The following is a 19,860-nucleotide window of genomic DNA, read 5'->3' on the forward strand; positions in this document are numbered from 1 at the left end:
TGGAGAAAGGGGTAAACAATGAGGTGGCAAAGGTTGCAGACTATACTAAACTGCTCAAGGTAGTTAAGACCAAAGCAGACTGTGAAGAACTTCAAAAAGATCTCACCAAAGTAAGTGACTAGGCAACAAAATGGCAAATGAAATTTCATGTGGATAAATGTAAAGTAATGCACATTGGAAAACATAACCCCAACTATACATATGATATGATGGGGGCTAATTTAGCTACAACTAATCAGGAAAGGGATCTTGGATTCATTGTGGATAGTTCTCTGAAGACGTCCACGCAGTGTGCAGCGGCAGTCAAAAAAGAAAACAGGATGTTAGGAATCATTAAAAAGGGGATAGAGAATAAGAGGGAGAATATCTTATTGCCCTTATATAAATCCATGGAATGCCCACTTCTTGAATACCGCATACAGATGTGGTCTCCTCATCTCAAAAAAGATATCCTGGCATTAGAAAAGGTTCAGATAAGGGCAACTAAAATGATTAGGAGTTTAGAATGGGTCCCATATGAGGAGAGATTAAAGAGACTTGGACTTTTCAGCTTGGAAAAGAGGAGACTAAGGGGGGATATGATAGAGGTCTATAAAATCATGAGTGATGTGGAGAAAGTGAATAAGGAAAAGTTATTTACTTGTTCCCATAATATAAGAACTAGGGGCCACCAAATGAAACTAATGGGCAGCAGGTTTAAAACAAATAAAAGGAAGTTCTTCACACAGTGCATGGTCAATCTGTAGAACTCCTTGCCTGAGGAGGTTGTGAAGGCTAGGACTATAACAGGGTTTAAAAGAGAACTAGATTAATTCATGGAGGTTAAGTCCATAAATGGCTATTAGCCAGTATGGGTGAGGAATGGTGTCCCTAGCCTCTGTTTGTCAAGGGTGGAGATGGATGGCAGGAGAGAGATCAGTTGATCATTACCTGTTCGATTCACTCCCTCTGGGACACCTGGTATTGGCCACTGTCGGCAGACAGGGTACGGGGCTGGATGGACCTTTGGTCTGACCCAGTACGGCAATTCTTATGTTCTTATACAGAGAGACCCCAGTCTTTGGCTTTGCTCCCTGAGATGGCAGCCACTACACCAGAAGAGTCTAGTCATGGCACATGTCATTCTTCCTAGTGCCTACAAAGTCCAAACAAAATCATCATGGGTCTCACCATCTTAGACTGAGTAGCTGAAGGGCAGACATTGTCCTGAAATTGGTACCGACAGAAGACCTCTGGAAGACTTCAGCATCAGTTCCAGTCCCATCCAAGCATGCTGGCAGAAGGAACTATGTCCTTTCCAAGGAGCTTGAGTGCTTTTATTGTCACAGAGTGTTACGTTTTCTTGTTGTAGCAGCTGTCCAGGAGAAGTCCAGATTGCAAGAGCTTCCCAAGTCAAGATATAAGGGAGAAAGACTCTAAAAGCTGGACCTGTTTGGACATACAGTCTACATGTTAGTCAGCCTCCAAATGCAAGTAGTTATCCACCAAGTGCTTCTGGCAAAAGGGTGGTTTTTCTTTCCCCAGCCTCACTCAGCCCCAGGAAAAAGAAACATCATCCATTTGGCATAGTAAGAGTGTTGTCATAGTATCTTAACAGCACCACATAATTCAGGTATTGTTCGTGACCTTTGCTGATAGGCTCACGGGGCAAGTAATAGCTTCCCACTGATTGTCAAAATGGCCCTTCAGTGGTATAAGGACATACTACAAATTAGACTGGCTCCACCTAACCCCTTTAGAGTCCATTCTGCTAGAGCTCAGGCAGCCTCTGCTGCCTTTCTGAAGCATGTACCTGTTTTTGAAATCTGAAAAGTGGGGTCCCTTTCAGCGCATGTCTCAGCTAGGCTTTGGCACCAGCACTCGGAAGCAGCTGGTGACCTGAAGCCCTGCCTGAACTGGTTTTGGGTGGCTTTATATGTGAGAGAGCATCCAATCAGTGTGGATATTATCTTTCAAAAAAGCAGATCGCTTTTTCGATGCACTTTGGCAGTGTGGATGCTCTCTTTTGGAAGAAGTTTTTCTGGAAGATCTCTGCCGGAAAAGCTTCTTCCGAAAGAAGCCTGCAGTCTAGATGTAGCCTGAAAGTCCAACCAATCTACCCACAAAAATGTATGCTGTCTTCTGTAACCAAAGTTCACATAAAGGAATGAAATATCCATCCTAATGTAATTTGAGTGCCTATAATCTTTGAAGCTTCCAAATATATTTAAGGGTTTATGGGAATACCGCTATACATTTTAAATGAGTTGATATGCACAAAGTGAGCCAGATCCTCAGCTGGTGTACAAGAGTGTAGTTCCATTGACTTCAGTGGCACTAACCCAATTCACTGCACTAAGAATTTAGTCAGTGTTTCTTTTTTATAGTGATAAGCATTAAGCATCCTTAGAAATAAGGACACTTTGTCAGTCAGAGGACGTCTAAACTACATGGCTCCGTTGACGGAGCCATGTAGATTTGTTGACACGGCAAAGGGAAATGAAGCGGCGATTTAAATAATCGCTGCTTCATTTAAATTAAAATGGCTGCTGCGCTGTGCCGACCAGCTGTTTGGTGGCACAGCGCTGTAGTCTGGACGCTCCGCGGTCGACATCAAAGGCATTTGGCGACCTCCCCGGTAAATCTCATCCCACGAGGCATAACAGGGAGGTCAACAAATGCCTTTGATGTCGACCGCGGAGCGTCCAGACTACAGCGCTGTGCCACCAAACAGCTGATCGGCACAGCGCAGCAGCCATTTTAATTTAAATGAAGCAGCAATTATTTAAATTGCCACTTCATTTCCCTTTGCCTACAACCCTAATCTACATGGCTCCATCGACAGAGCCATGTAGTCTAGATGTGCCCACGGAGTAATTTGAACAACCTGCAGACTGCATCACAATATTTTGCTGAGCAATCCATCTCTTTTTATGATTGTTTACCTTTGCAAGTACTATGCATTACTACAATAGACCATTTTCTAGTAGTTACAACACGGTGGGGTGTTTGAGATACCACAGGTTTTCCATTAGAATTAAAGGAGGAAACAAGTATTTCTTGAGTACTGTTGCTTTGTAACTTGCACTAATAGTGACTGCAATATATTTGTGTTTTAATCAATATTGCCTCTCCATCCTTGCATCCTACAGTTGTGACCCAAAGCACCCTGAAGTCAGTAGAAGCTTTTCTATAGACTTAAGTGGGCTTTGTATCAGGGTTTAGGTCCTGAAAATTGAATGAAGCATGAGACTGTAATTTTACCAAATCTTAGGTCTGCATACTCCCCTCTGCTAGATTTTAGCGGGGGGGGGGGGGACCCCCAATTTGCAGAATGGCAGATTTTGCAGCTGCTGTTCAGGGAATCCCAGCTATTCCACTCTAGCAGCCTTGTTTTCAACAGAAAAGGTTGCAGGTCACATCTTGTTCTGTGTGTTCTCAAGTGAAACGGTGAAAGTTCTAAACAGGAGATCAGAAATGAAGAAATATCAATACCACCCTGCACTGTTCATTTGCTAAAATTAGGATAAATGTCTGACTCTCAGTGTTTTCTGATTAACTGAATCCACACAGAACAAACAACATTAATTAGACAGGGAGAGTCAGGATTACACTGGGATAATCCAAGGAAGCTGAGATTTTGTGCCAAAATCATTGTAGTGACATGGAAATCAGCTTATATCAGTGGAAAACTAACACACATCCCCAGCTGAAATTCACTCTGGATATAGCCTACACTACTTCAGTCCCACTGAATGAGATGTAAGTGCTGCATAGACTTTGTGCAGGCCCTCTGCATCGCGGAGGAGTGTGGGTAAAACAGTCTGGGTGAAATCCTGACTGCATTGAAGTTAGTGGTAAAACTCTCAATATGGTGAGGTCTGAGACTATCATCCTCTGTCCTTAACAAGACTTTTAGTACAGTATTATTGCAAGAGTCATCAGTGGGAGGTAATTTTACATACAGTTTTGTGTGCGACACAGTATTGTGATACGGTAGGACATGCTCAGAATGGAGTTCCACTTTGCTTCTGAAGGTCCTTGCTTTTGTCAATTTAAACGCAGTATTTTGTATTTTTCTGAAGCAGTTTACTATGTGTGAATTTTCCTTGTGGTTTTTTTCAATGTTAGTTTAAACAGTCTCTTATCAAGGCATCTGAGTGCATGGTAAGAGGGAGGAATCTTGAAAATGTGTATTCAACAGTGGGTAAGATCTGTATTATTTGCTTCTTTTGGAGCCCTTCGTATCTAACATGGAAATCCATTTTTAGGCATTTATTGAGATCGTTTATTGTGCAAATATATTGTTTGGCACATGTGCAATGCTGAGTAAAACCAATTGTTTCTCCTACATGCCAAGGTGAGAGAGACCTTTTTTTTTTTTTGTTAAAAATCCAAGTTTCTCATTTCAAATTAGAGTGGTTTCCTGCAAATGAGTAATAAACGCCAAAATATTTAACCACCAAAAGTTTAAGAGGAGCAAACATTAGCCCGAATGTTTATTTAGGTACTAAATATCATAATTTAGGAACCTAACTTCTGGCATCCAAGTTTGCAAATTCTTACTATCATCCATATTAACTCAAATAGACTTCGATGATCCATCTTGGAACCACTCACATTTAAATAAATATTTATGGTGCTGTATGTGTTAATATACACAGTATAATGGCCAATTAAAGGAATGTTTTCACTGTGAAATCCACTGCAAAAGCGATATGTGTATTACTGCTTGCACTACTCCCATTGTGTTTTCCATGTACATTACAATTCAGCATTATATATTCCATGCTTGCTTGCCTCTTGATATGCTTAATAGTTAGTGCCTGATCACACACTCATTACAAGGCTATAGACCAATTGCAGTCTATTGGCCCTTGCTTCTGTAACATATTAGGAGGGGTACTAAGTATGAATAGGTCTCAGACTCTCCACTTTTTCCTGCCTCTCTGAGGCTACTTCTCTGCTGAAGTACAGGTCAGAATTCCATCTTTTCATGACGCTAAAAAACATTACACACGTTAAACCTCCAAGAGAGGTACCACACAATTTATTAAGAAATAAAATGTAATTACAGATTTTTCACCAAGTGTTTGGAATACTTGTGAATTATTTTCTAAAAACTATTATGTATTATCTCTGTTGGCATTTTCCCTGCACAGCTTTCCTTACGTTGTTGCTATTACATACCTTTCGATGCCTGGCACACCTTAACATACCCATAAATACTCCTCTCCAGTCTTCTCTCAAAGATGTCTTCAAAGTCTCTGCAGTATGGCATCAGCATGCATATGTGTCACCTAACCTCCTCAGAGCCAGAGAAGAATGGCAGTCCAGCTCCCCTCCAAACTCTGCATCATCTCAGCCCAAAAACATTAATTTAAAGAAGGCTTTTGTAAATAAGCATTGATATGTTAAATGCTTTACAATTAATATCTAATTTATGCTATTTATTAGGTGATCTCATGATCATTGACTTGTTTCATGGTCACTTTTTCAGCCAAGCAGGAGCTGAGGGATGTGACATGCAGCCCAGTACAGGTCCTTTGGGACAGGGCACTGCTGAATGGAGGTAGCTGAGGGGCTTTCTGCCCTATCTGAGCTAGATAAGAAACTTTTTCTGAGTCTCTGAGACTGTCTATACTGCAGCCTTCTTCCACAAAAGCTTATACAAATGAAGCACAGAATAGAATATTGCTGTGCTTCATTTGCATAATTAATTAGTAGCCAGTTTTGCGCAAGAGGAGCTGTGCCTCGGAGAACAAGAGGCAATGTCTCAACAGCATTGGGCATCTACACAGCTTTACCATCTTGTTTAATTCCTAAAACCAGCAGGGCTGGCCTTACCATGAGGCGAACTGAGGCGGCCGCCTCAGGTGCCAGACTGTGGGGGGAGCACCACTAGGACCCAGAGTGTAGAAAATTGTGTCTGCTGGTGGTGCATATGTATTCTCTCTGCAGTACCATGAGAGGAGTAGAACAGGAAGAAGGCAGAATTGAGACCTTTCAAAGTTTTGGTCCAAGCAATGGGACATGGGGGGCGTCATTTGAGCTCCCTGCCTCAGGTGCCAAAATGTTGTGAGCCGGCCATGAAAATCAGCAGTTTGGGAGTGACGTGCACTGTGACCCAAACTGGGCGAGTGTTGGGAGGGGGAAACAATCCTTGTATGTTACGTTTTAAGTGATTTCGCTCGCTGAGACTCCATCCAGATAAGCCCGAGCTGATGTCAATGCACACTGTGTACAAACCTATTTTGTTTTCCTTTAATATTATGGTCACCAATTATCTAGCAAATGAGTTTAGTGGCAGCAGTGTTCACTGAAAGAAGGCATTTTATACAAATATCACAAACTAATTTCCCATTTAAATTTTTTGGGACTATAAAGAACACAGGAGCAGGCCCAAAGCCTGATGGCACCTCTTTGATTATTGTATTGTGGTTTCTTTCGTGCCTTCATTGTTCTTGCCATTTGTCCATATTTTGAGAGATTTTAATTTCTTGCCTATATTTTTACCCTTGCTGAAATTTCTTAAAAAAAAAAAAAAAAAAAAAGCTTTATCTGTGCCTCATTTGCTGTCATTACCACTGATTAAGAATCCAACTGAGTCTGTTTGTTCCCCTGGTAACATAAACCAATGCATGTTGTTCTATATACTAACCCTTGCTCTTCCTCCTTAAATGGGTTTAAAAGTGTTTAGGGAGGCCAGAATTCCTACTGTCATTGAAGCTGCATGCTCCTATTTTAATGCAGTCAAAATAGCAAATTGTTCTAAGTATATCAATAATCAGTTCTCTTGGGGCTTTAGCCAGTGTCTTCCCTGGTACATGGAAGACTGCCTTGGCATATCCTAGGGCTACTTAACACGCGGCCCATGGGCCTCAGTGTTTGCGGCACACAGTGCAGTTTGGGTTTACGTGGGGCTCAATATGCAGCCTGCGGATGGGATCCGTTGACCATGGCCTCCATTGCAAACATGCTCCACAACAGCGAGGCGTCTCCCAGGTGTGGGGAGCACTGAAAGATGTAAGTGAACGAGCTGCCTGAAACAGACGGGTACAAGATGTCGGTGTTTCTAGCCCCCAAAGGATTTCCCCACATGGGCAATCTCTCTTGGACAGAGTTCACTTTAAGCTGCTGACTCCTGATCCCCCTTGGCCTAATTGGCATGTTGGAGACAGACCCAGAATGCTGCAGGGAGCGCCAGGGCATTGTGGGAAGTGCTGGATGCTTAGCCTTGTGGGCAGAGCCTGAGAGGCTCACACTGGCCATGTTTGGAGTCCTGCCTCTGTCCTGCATGGAGCAAGACACTCTCACGTGGGGACGTCAGCCCTGCTGGGAATCCAGGACAGGGTTCCCGGACACCTGTCCCTTTTTGCCTCTCGTGTCTGGCCTGACTCGCCCATTCCCTGCCCGCTGCAGGTTGGAGCGCTCTGGCTTGGAAACTTTTTCTGAGTAAAATCACTCCCAAGAAATGCACAACCTGAAGCTTCAAGCTAAACACCCAAAACCCGGGTATACAATTTTCTTTTTAAAAGTGCTGTCATATGGGTGGAAATCGGGTAAACATTGCATTTTATTCATATCAGCAGAACTAACTTAAATGTGGCCTGCATGTTGTGTAGTCTTGCCTTAATCATATTCATGCCCGTCAGTGTGAAAGAAGCTATTTGCATATATTTGCATATATACTTGCATGTATATGCAACCACACTTAAGTTGTGACCCTCGGCCTGTGCTGTATCATTGTGGCCCCCAGGGCTTCCAAAGTTGAGTAGCCCTGCTTTAGGTTGTTTGATCCAGTAGTGCAAGTATCCTCAAAACAATGCTTATTTGCTCCTTTTATCATCTGCATATTACATACCGAAAATTATTATTCTGTAGCAAAGCTGTAACATTATGGGCCTCATTCTTGCAAGAAGTTGTCATTTTCACCTTGTGTAATATGAATGCCAAGCAGTTGTGAAATGCACCTATATAAGACTTCTGCATTTTTTCACACTACTCAGCACTTATGAATCAATGGCTGCACAAAGTGCAAGGCAATGGAGAACCCAACCATTAGAGCCAACTCTGACCTAAAATACAGCCTCTTTGCACCCACTGATCTCATAAAGGAGCCATCCAACTGCCGTAAGCAGCTGGGGATTCCCCCCACATGGTCAATCCCTCTTGGATAGAATTGACCTTAAGCTGCTGACTCCTGCTCTCCCTTGGCCTAATTGGCATGTTTGGGACAGACCCAAAATTCTGCTGTTCTTTCTTCTGAAGCTCCAACCCTTCCAGGAATGCGGAGCTGCCCCCCACCCTGCCCAGGGGCCCAGCAAGTCTGTTGGTCACTCGCAAGTGAAGACAGTGCCTCCCAAGCTTCCGTGTGAGTAGTGCAAGGTTAGCTCGGTCCTTGGATGCATCCTTGGCTCACTAGCCCACATTGAAGTCCATGCTTTGTTCTCTTCAGTGCTGTTGTAACCTACACTACAGTGCTAGCTCAGGTCGGCAGGCCTGTGCATAGCTTTTGCTGCTTAGACATGTCCCTGATGTCACTTGTTGATAGCAATGCAGCTACCATTATATCCCAGTGATGTATGTGATGCACATAGATCCTTTAGTGAGAGAGGCTGTAGGAAGAACGTGTGATGGATCTACAGAATAGATCACTGTTTATGCCATAGACTCTATCTAAATTATTTACTACTTTAATATTTTATGCAGTCATTCTTGTTTTCTTCCTATAATCTTTTTATGTATATTTTCATTAACACAGTAAATGGCAAACTAATTGATGCATGACAATAACACAACCAGCTCATCAAAAACATTTCCAGACACTGGGGGCTTTGCATCTCCAAGCGAGATAAATAAAATATGGTTACTGCCTAAATTGCATGCTAAGGAAGTAAAGATAGTCATATCAAAAGCAGGTGCTGCAACTAAAGAAAACTTCTAAATGAAATGATAAATTAAAATCATTGCCTCTAAGCATCTTTCCCTTCAGTCTCACAGTTAAAGTTTTTAGCATCATGCATCTTCCATTGCCTTTTCAGCCTTTAATTATTGTTACATAATTGGTCTGATTCTCCAGAGCTGTGCATTTTGTGCAGTCACTTACACCAGAGTAATATGTGTGTCAAACTCACCAAAAAAGAATAGATTCCTGTTACAGCCACTTTGCATAGTTGTGAATGATTGCATGGGACAAAAGGTAGAGGAGAATGAGCCCCAATATGTATGTAGTTAGGTAGGCCAGAATGAATACGTGTAGACTTGCACCAGTGCTGACCTGAGTGTCTGGCCAGTTGGTTCTACAAGCCAATAGAAAAGATGAGTGCCTCTATGGATGGAAGTTGAAACCTGCGTATGATGTATCACTCTCTATGGCTACAGTCCATAGATTATATGTAAGCCTTAAAGATAGGATTTTCAGAAGTGCTCAGCGTTAGCTTCATGTTTCTCCTATTGAAGTCAATAGTCAAACTCCAAATTAAGTGTTTTTTTGAAAATCTCACCTGAAAACAGGCTGAACCTCTCTAGTTCAGCAACACACATGGTCCAACATGATTTCAGTTTGCCAGATGTTCACTTACCATGAGTATGTCCAAGTTTCCTGCGGTCCCATAAAGTTTGTTTACGGTCATCTCTCCTGGCTCTCTGTGTTCTGTGCTGTTATTTAGCTCTAATTTACCCCTAAATGTCTTCTAAGAGCCCAGTAAGCAGTGGAAGTGTTGGTAATGCTGTTAGATAATATTGACCTCCTGTCATTCTGCAAATTCTCTGGTGTGGCCCTTTTAGGTAATTGAAAACCGCTATCATGTCCTCTCTCAGTCGTCTCTTTTCTAAACTAAACAAACTCAATTCTTTCAGTCTTCCCTCCTAGGTCATGATTTCTAGACCTTTAATCATTTTTATTGCTCTTCTCTGGACCCTGGAGTGAAGCTTGTAGGAGAGAGTCTAGGGATCAGGAGTTCTGTAGAGAACTGCCCTTCACTGCAAAAATGCTCCAAAATTGCAATGGTTTTGAGGTTGGAATAAGGACTCTGCCCTGTGTGGGAGTACCTGGTATTAAATGAGGCTATTGATGTAATAGGCCTCACAGAAATTAGGTGGAATGAGGATGCTCAGCAAGACACGATAATGCCAGGATGTATAATATATAGCAATGACAAGTAGGTCATGCTGGTAGGGTAGAGACACTATATATAGAAGTAGGAATATGCTACCAATCAGCTGACCAGGATGGTGATGGTGACTTTGAAATGCTAAAGTTGATTAGAGCATCTACATTGGCAGAAAACCCAATAATAATGAGAGACTTCAACTATCCCCATATTAACTAGGTACATGTCACCTCCGGACGGGATGCTGAAATAACATTTCTTGACACATTAAATGGCTGCTGCTTGGAGCACCTTGTACTGAAATTTACAAAGTGAGAGGCAGGGACCTTGTTATCTCAAAAGGGAGGAAATGATATAGTGGCCTGGATGGACGGCTGAGTCACAAAGAAATACCCTGAGTGATGGAGTGCGGGTGTTTCATACCATGACAACCAATAAGCACACCATAAGCAACCAATGGCAGTGGGGTACCAGAAGGTGTGAGAGCTGTTTTCCAGCCTCAGTGAGGTACAACCTGCAGGGAGTGAGCAATAGCAAAGGAAAGCCATTAGCAAAAAAAAAATTAAATATATCAGAAGCAGAAAGCCTGCCAATTGGTCAGTGGGGCTACTGGATGACTGAGGAGCTAAAAGGAGCACTCAAGGAAGACAAAGCTTTTGCAGAATAGCAACATGAATTCTTTGCAGCAGTCTTCACTTCAGCCAATGAGTGAGGATCCCCACACCTAAACCATTCTTTCAGACAGCAAATCTGCGGAACTGTCCCATATAGAAGAGTCAAAAGATTTTGAAACTAACTGATGAAATAAACAGTAATAAGATACAAGAACTGCGCAGTCCTGTGGAACCTTAAAGACGAACATATTTATATGGGCATAAGCAGGGCTTGACAAATGGCAGCAAAATCTACTCGCCAGCCCCGCACTGCGCATGCGCAAGACCCGCATGGTGCATGCATGCGCTGCCGGTGAATGGGGTAACCGGCTGAAATCTACTTGCCCCGGGTGAGTAGATTCAGTGATTTGTCGAGCCCTGGGCATAAACTTTCATGGGCAAAGACCCACTTCCGTTTCCCCATCTCAGAAAAGATATACAGGCTGGACCTTCCTGGTCCACCAGGCTTGGGATCTGACTGGTCCCAGATGAGGGATTTTGCCAGACCAGAGGAGGTCATTCCTGTCCCCCACTCTCCTGGCCCTGCCCTGCCACCCCACTGGACTTGTCCGCTCCTGCAGGCCAGACCACGGATGTTGCCAGACCAGAGAGTCCAATTTACAGAGGTGCAACCTGTATTAAAATTGGGAAAGGAAGAGCAACAAAAATGATGAGGAGTCTGGAATAGCTTCCATATGATGAAAGATCAAAGGGACTGGCACTGTTCAGCTGAGGTGAGAGGGGAGGTATGATAGAGTTCTATAAAACCATACATGGTGTGGAGAAAGTGAATAAGGAAGTGTTATTTACCCCTTCATATAACACAAGAACCAGGGTCACCTGATGGAATTAATAGGCAGCAGGTTTAAAACAAACAAAAGGAAATAGTTCTTCATACCATGCACACCATAGGTGATGGAACTAGAGGAGATGGGGGTGCTGCCCCACCCTCTGGCTTGAAGTGGTTTCCATTGTATACAGGGATTACAGCTTGGTTCAATGGTTACACACACACACACCTACATATAAAAATTGTTCCCCTGGTGCACAGTCAACCCATGTGACTTGTTCCCGTGGGATGTTGTGAAGGCCAAAAGTGTAAATGGGTTCAAAAAGGAATTAGATATGTTCATAGAGAATAGGTCCATCAATGACCCAGTATGGACATTCGTATGTTTTTATCCATGATTGCTGTAGGCTTTTCTTTCAGTTGCTTTGTGGAGAGTGTTATACAGATACAATGGCCACCCGCTGAAAGTCTGTTGTGTTCTTCTGTTAAAAAAAATATACCTAATAGAAACAAAGTAAGGAGCCAACCGAGGGACTGCATAGGTCAGCCAGCCATTCCCCAACATGAAGTGGGATACAGGGCTCTGGGAGAGGACACACACTCTTAATCTCCACAGAATGTGTCAACACGGAACCCAGTTACTTATACTGTGTGCTGGCACCATATTGTTTGAAACTGCAGTTGCATTCTAATTATTGCCAACAACACGGGATATTCCTATTTACAAAATATTTATTGTAGTTGTTTTTGAAACTGTTCATTCAGTGTCCTAAGTGTATGTGCCCATATTAAGACATGGCAATAATTTAGGACCAATATTCAAGAGACTGAACCCTCATTAAAGTAAAGTACCAGTGTCTCCATCCACCCGATCACCTTCTTCCTATGCCCCAGAAAAGCCAGTCTTGCAATGTCCAGTCTTGCATCAAAAGCAGGGGAAGGTGCAGAATTACAATTTCAGGCTTTGGCAAATTGAAGCAAGTAGAGTTGCACAGTTGAGGACCCTCACTGAGAATGCCCTGCCATTAGCACCCTCATAATCACACCAGGGGCTACTAATTGAAGTGCTTCTGATCTTGTGAAGTGTTGGAAGCACATCACACAAGGCAAGTTGCAGTCTCCAATGACCTACAGTTGGTAGACAGACAAGCTGCACCCAATCCACTTAAAGCTCTATGGGCCTGATCCAAAGCCCACTGAAGTCAATGGGGATCTTTCCACAAATGTCAGTAGCCTTTGGATCATGCCTCATATGAAACTCCATGACCTGTGTTGCATGGGTCTAGCTAGATGATCACATTGGTCTCTTCTTGCTCTGAATCTGTAAACAGTTGATATTTTTTTCTTGAGAAATACGAAGAATATTTGTTAGTAAATGAGAGTGTTTAAATATTTAAAACAAGTCACCTCTTTCAGTGTGCATGAGTGGATGGCAGTGGAACAGAATCTCTGCGCATACAACTGAATTGATTTTTACCAAGCCATATTCATAAAACATGAAGATAAAAACATTCAATGTTCATAATGTACTTGTGCGGCCAAAATAATCATAATGCACAGCATACTGCTATTTAAGAAGCAGCTGCCTCCTAAGTATGCTTAAGGGGTATTTTAATGAAGAGGTCATTTATCTCTAGGTGATTTCACATCCAGACTGTGCTGTGACTACAGTAATTCCAGAGGTCATGTCTTAGTCCTTTCTTGTTTCCCATAAATTCTCTGCACTGAGGCATTTATCTAACAATATTCATTTACAGCAGCCTTTGTCAGCTGCCTATTGGTAAGTCTTCACAAGTAATGGGCTTTTTCCTTTGAGGACTGTATTGTTTTGGTCTAGACACTTCTGATGACACACCAAGAAAAACATTGAGCTACTTTGAAAAATAACTGGGAAAATGTGGGGAGAGAAATCTGTTGAGAACAAGCTGTCATACTTGGAAGAATTTTGAGTATAAAAATGCCACATTTACCTCTGCTCACCTGGGGCTGTATTAGCATGATATTTAGAAGGCACCAAAAATTAATAAATTTAGGGGTGGTATTTTTTTCAACAACAGCCCCTTACTTATCACTTATTTACAAGCATATATTCTAATCCCAGCTGAACCACTGACTCACCTTGGACAAATTTCTTGACCTTCTTGTACCTCAATAAAACACAGCTAAAAAATTGGAAACTCCTCTAAAGCAATATAAGACCTTCTAAAAGCTCCTCCAAAACAATATCAGCCCTTCTAAAAGCAATAACATTACATCATTTCTGAAGAGCCCATTTGTGTGTGGAGGGAAAGGGGGGAATGCACCTGAATCAGATTGGGTCTCCTGTGTGCTGTGAAAATAAAGAACAAGACAGCAAAACACAGTCCGTGCCCACAAGAGCTTGCAGAGTACAAAATGGAACCCAACTCAGGCAGGTAGTGGGGAAAGGGCTGTAGCACACCAGAGCAAGTGGAGCAATTACGGTGATGAATGGCAAACAGAATACTTCCTTCATTTTTAACCTGGTGGTTCATATAATTGTTTGAGGAGTGGGAGCTCAGGGTTGAAGTGGAGAGAAAAAGGGATTTTTTAAGTAAGAGAGGAAGATAGATAAAAGAAGAAAGCTGAGAGGCAAGAGGGGAGAAGCGTAAGAGAAAGGAGGTTGTTGGGGTAGATGAGGGGGAAAGGGATGAGGATCAACCGACAGCCAATTGCAATACAGCAAATGAGAAAAAAATCAGGCCATGATTCTGCAGGGCACAAAGTGACCTTAGTAGACTGAGGCAACCAACCCCCCGAATCCAAGTTTCAAGGAGGAGTTGATGTCACCAGGCTATGAAGCGTATTCCTGTTATCTGCTGCTACTTCCATGTGGAGGAGCGCAAGAGTGGCAGAGGACTTAGTGATCTGGTGAGTCTCTTAGGCTACATCTACACTGCACCATTATTTCAGAAAAAGCTATTCCAGAAGAAATACTCCAAAATAGCACGTCTACACTACAGAGAAGCCTGAAAATTAGTCCGAGGCAGGCTCCCCTAATGTGGATGTGCTACCTCGATTTAGAGCCCCAGGAAGCACTGGGGAGTAATAACTTTGAGTGGGTTGGGGGAGGAGTTATTTTGAAATAGCAGCAGTGGAGCATCCACACTACAACTATTCCGAAATAGCTATTTTGGAAGAGACATTATTCCTCGTGGAATCAGGTTTAGAAACTCCAAAATAAGCTGCCAGTTATTTTGAAATTATTTTTAAATAACGGACTAGCTGCAAGTCTCGCAATGTTATTCCAAAATAACGCTGCTGTGTAGAAGCACCCTTAGGGTGCAGGACTGATCTAGAAGGCCAAAGGCCCTGACTCTAGTTGCTGTGGAGAATAAGCTATGAGGGTCTAGTAAGGACTATAGCCTCTGCGATACCCACAGTAGGTTCTAATGCCCACCTCAATGGTGTTACATGTTGGATTTTACGTTGCCTAATTTGACAAGGAGCATTCACACTACAGCACCACCTATGTGATATGGAACATAAAGTATATGAGATAGCTATGTATGCACTTATAGGGCAGGCACATATTTTGGAGGAAGTAATATTTTCCTGTAAAATAATGAATTCTACTTTTAGTCATTCTGATTTGAGTGAATTACTCCCATCCCTCCCCTTTTAATCATACTTTGGGGCATTTCATTTAAGCAGTGGCTGAGGTTTTTCAGCCTGCAGTTTGATTTTCTTACTTTAAAGCCAGCCTGCACAATGCAGGGGAAATCCTTCAGTTCTGACTCAGACTAGTAGTCAATCCCTTAAGTGACATTTTGGGAGCGAGGAATGTAGTATACCTGGGCCCTCTGTTTCTTTCTAGCAAACTACAGCCCCCGATTTTGGGTCTTCACATATTTGGGCATTCACTTAAAATTTACGTCTGATCTTCTTGAGCTGTATTAGCTCTAGCACAAAATTAGGTCCTGAGTTGGGGACATTCCTTTGTCCTTTAAGTGAAGTTAGTGTTTGTGAAAGTCATAGAGTGAATCTGCTATGAACCTGCACCACGATTTCAGCTGAGGCAGAGATTAGCAACTATGTAAGCTTCTCTTTACTACCCCAATATGCCTCAAACATCCCCAATCAGCGGCCAGCTCTAGAAGAGACAGTATTTCCTCACATGGGGATTTCAAAGTAGGAATAGAACAACATGGAGACATAGCTACTAGGTTCATTAGGGCCTGGGCTGATACCAGAAGACACAGGATACCCTTCTGCTGGTAATGACATTCAGACACTACGCACAGGCTTCTGGGACCCAATGATTCAGGGAGAGAAAAACCCATACATCCTCCTAAATTTCCTGAGTGAACTAGTCCTAGGATGGGCAGATTCAATGTAGCCCTTGGTATGAAAAAAACAGAGGAAAACAAGCAAATACTGAAATATAAAAAAAAAATGTGTCTTTTAATGCCTGGGATTTCCCTGAGGCAGATGAAGCACAACTAGGCACCAGTTCTGTGGTGACACCAGGGCTACTTCTACACTGCAGGCTTCTTGTGCAAGAATTTTTTGCAGAAGAGATCTTCTGCAAAAAGTTCTTGTGCAAGAGCACATCCACACTGCCATGTGCTTTTGCGCAAGCGATGTGCTTTTGCACAAGCGAACGTCCACAATGGCATGGACGCTCTTGTGCAAGAAACCTCTGATGGCCATTTACAGAATGGCCATCAGAGCACCTGTGCTTTTTTTCCGATAGGGGTTTCTTGCGCAAGAAACCCTGTTATCCAGCCACACCCACCTTTTTGCACCAGAGCTTTTGCACAAAAAGGCTTATTCCTCGTAGAAAGAGGAATAACTCTTGTGCAAAAAGCCCTGTCTTCTGACGATCTACTGTACTTTTTCTTGCGTAAAAATGCACTTGTAGTGTGGATGCTCCGCAAGTTTTTGCGCAAAAACTCTGCAGTATAGACATAGCCCAGGAGTAGGCTTCTTCTTTGTTCCTGCAACAGGGTCTTCCAGTCCTTCCCTTGGAATGTGTCAGGCTCCCTCACCAGGAGCTGCCCAGGGTGGTGTGTGTCTGTAATTAGCAGGGCTTGCCAGCCGTGCTGTCCGGCGATCTGCGCATGCACAATCCATTCTGTGCATGCACAGATCGCCGGAACCCAGCTCTTCCGGGTTGCAATCTACTCACCCCGGGTGAGTAGACTGCATTATTTGTCGAGCCCTGGTAATCAGAGTGAGGGAAGTGAGGTTGAGAGGTAATAGTTATTGTTGCTGTTTCTGGGTATGGTGAGTGTCAGAAGATGTGTCAAGGCCCTTCACTGTGCAATCAAGGCCCTTCACTGTGCCCAAAGAATTGCTGACACTATGGGCCTCTACCTGTGTCTACAAGGGGAAACAATATAACCATGTAGCTCCAAATTATACATACATTTAAGAAAGAGCACATAGTCAATTATCCTTAAAATTACATGTACCTCTAGTGATGGGGAAATCTCACAAGGTTCCATTTGGAAAATTACCCACTCCCTCTGAGAATAAGGATCAAAATGAGCCATTAATCTCCCTCCCAACATTCTATCAGTAAATCCAACTTAATCATGGGACTTGTGTAAAGTGATATGCAAACCTATTTTGCAGTAACCCTGTGATAAATTAGCTGTGTGCAAAATTTTATCAAAATATTTATTGCTCCAATTTCTTCGTGTTTATTGCCAAATTTGGAAACAAGCAAATATAGCATAGACAACAACAACATTTTTTACTGACATCCAAATATGTCATTAGGCTGCAAATTTTATCTTCAGATTATAAATCCCTGTGTTTACATTTTGCATTATACTGTATTTGCATGCAAACAATTTGTTTGACACATGCCATTTTAGTTTTGCAATTGTCATAAAACCAGTGACTCTAGATGGTTAGCTTACAATGTTTACACCTGCAAAGATGTCCTACCATTGTGTTCTTGACCCCTCTATCCAATCCCGGCTTTATCACCACCTCTGCTCTCTGTTTGACAATAAACATCACATTTACATTGATGACACCAAACTTTTTTTCCCATCCATCCATCCATCCATCCATCCATCCATCCATCCTTTGTCCCTGCCAACATCTCCACTTCTCTGTGCACGATCTCTGTCATATATTCCTCAGTGATTGGCTCCACTCAAATTATCTCCAGAATATTGTCTCCAAGGCTGTGTTCCTTCTTTTAAATGAGAATAATTGCCCTAATGCTCTCTAATTTCTTCCATCTACCGCCTTGACTCTGATCTCTCCTTGTGAGATGTACCAGAAATGATCCATCAGTGTTTATTTTTCCATCTTGTCCATTATCTGCAGGACCTAATATAGCTGGATTTGGATAAACAATACTGTTCATTCCTGCCCTTATCTTCACTTTCTCTCTGTCCTTATCTATAATCCATGCACTCCCAACCTCCCACCTTGAGTACCACAGCTTCCTCTGGGCTGGTCTCCTTTCCAAATTTCAACTTGGTCCTGAACACTGTGACCACCAAGAACTCTCAAACATAAACTCATCATCCTGACCCTTATTTACCTTCCCGGGCACCACTGCCTCATTAGAGCTGACCTCACCAACTTCCTTTTCCTTTCTTCCATTCATTGAACTGGTTATGGGCAAAGCTTAGTCCTCACTCTGAGTCTCCGACAGTGACAGTGCCTTTAGCAACATTGCACCTGTCTGATGGAAAAGCCTTTGTCTTAAACTCAGTTTCAGTGAGTCTCCAGCCATTTCAGATCCTGCCTCATTACCCATCTCTTCTCTTTTCTGATTACAGGGGAGGCCACTAGCTTAGTAGCTAAGGCAACAAATTGGGCATCAAAAGGCCTGGATTCTGCTCCCAACCAGGTCACAGATCTGTGTGATAACTTTGGGCAAGCTACGGAACCACTTGTTTTCCCAGCGCTACAATGATAATAATGATACAAAGAACTTTCAGATATGTGGATTAAAGGTGCACCTTATTAATATTATAGTTATTCATTTTGACCCCCTACCTCCACCTTTCACCATACTCTTATGTGCTTATCATTTTCGGCTTTATAATCCCCTCTATGTGTTCAATATTTTTGTGCAAATGATGGCTTTTGCAGCAGACTGAAACTTGTCACCCGTCTTGTAGGAAAGAGATGGTATAAAAAAAGGCATTCTAATTGATACGACACATGCAGGACTTGTTCACCACTCAGGTATAATAATATTGCCTTTCTTTCCTTGTTTTAGGGAGTGCTGCCGATTTTTTGGAGACAATGGCTTGACTATGAAGGTGTTTTTTACCAAGGCAGCACCCTTTGGTGTTCTTTGGACACTCACAAACTACCTGTACTTGCATGCAATAAAGAAAATAAACACTACGGATGTCTCCGTGTTGTTCTGCTGCAACAAAGCTTTTGTGTTCTTGCTTTCATGGATCGTTCTCAGGGACAGGTTCATGGGAGTGAGGGTAAGTGTCTCCTTCTCTCTGTCTCCCTAACTCCTTCGCTTTAACCCGCTTCCATTTGGCTCCTTCAGAACAGCATCTGACATTAATAACAGCAGGTTTCTCTGCTCTTTTAGAGAGGTGAAGTTATGAGATGAGTCAACATAATATCCTTATGGTGCTTGCAATCCTCTGGCCCTGTAGTCTGTGCAGAAATGCATTTCATTACAAAACAAATCAGCACTGAGAACCATCACTGTGTGGATATCTCTCAACATTGCAGCCTCCTCTTCCTAGAACTTGCTCTCTTTGCTAACTGTTCCTTCCAAATGAGATAACTTATCCCAGACTATGACAGGAAGGATAACTGGTACCCCCATGTTGTCATGAACATTTATCATCCTTTTCCTGTTATCTTTCTACTACAAAGCACTGAGCCTAAGGTACTTAGAAATTTTTAAAATTGTGAATTTCTCTGGGTGCTTTACATGTCCTTTTGCATTTTCGTCCATATTCTGTGAATACATGGGTGCATCTCACATCTGCCTATGACACAAGCCCTGTGGAATTAGAGTATTAAGTTCTGTGTCATGCCTGATTGTGGACAGCTATTGATATAAACACAGATGTGGCTAATTCAGCTCCTTTTTCTTCAATTATCTGTTTTATATCTTGTTTCTGTGTGGAAATGGGAGGGAGGACACCAAAAATGTTCCTGCAGTGAGCTCAGCTATCCATTGCATGGCTGCACAGTTTGGGCTAGAGTTCACAGAAATCTTGTGAATGAACACTACATAACACAGCCTGTATAAGACACACTGGCAGGTGAAGAGCTGGAGAGAACTACCTGGTCTTAGGCTATGTCTCACAGGCTAGCAAGAGGAGGGAATTCTGGGTGGGAGATCTCTGCGGTG

The 19,860-nt window shown here is 42.6% G+C and overlaps 1 protein-coding gene across 2 annotated transcripts in view; it reads left to right on the top strand.

Annotated features, from left to right (window-relative positions):
• The window catches only part of SLC35F3 (solute carrier family 35 member F3), a 250,211-nt gene that overhangs the window by 210,362 nt on the left and 19,989 nt on the right, over positions 1-19,860 (top strand). For both annotated transcript variants that reach the window (XM_025184108.3, XM_075924761.2), the window contains one exon: positions 18,751-18,970. In XM_025184108.3, coding sequence (XP_025039893.1) covers positions 18,751-18,970 — 220 coding nt within the window. The remainder of the gene's footprint in view (positions 1-18,750; positions 18,971-19,860) is intronic.

This window comes from Pelodiscus sinensis, chromosome 3 (assembly GCF_052426305.1).
Source record: "Pelodiscus sinensis isolate ZL-2025 chromosome 3, ASM5242630v1, whole genome shotgun sequence".
Taxonomy (NCBI): Eukaryota; Metazoa; Chordata; order Testudines; family Trionychidae; genus Pelodiscus; species Pelodiscus sinensis.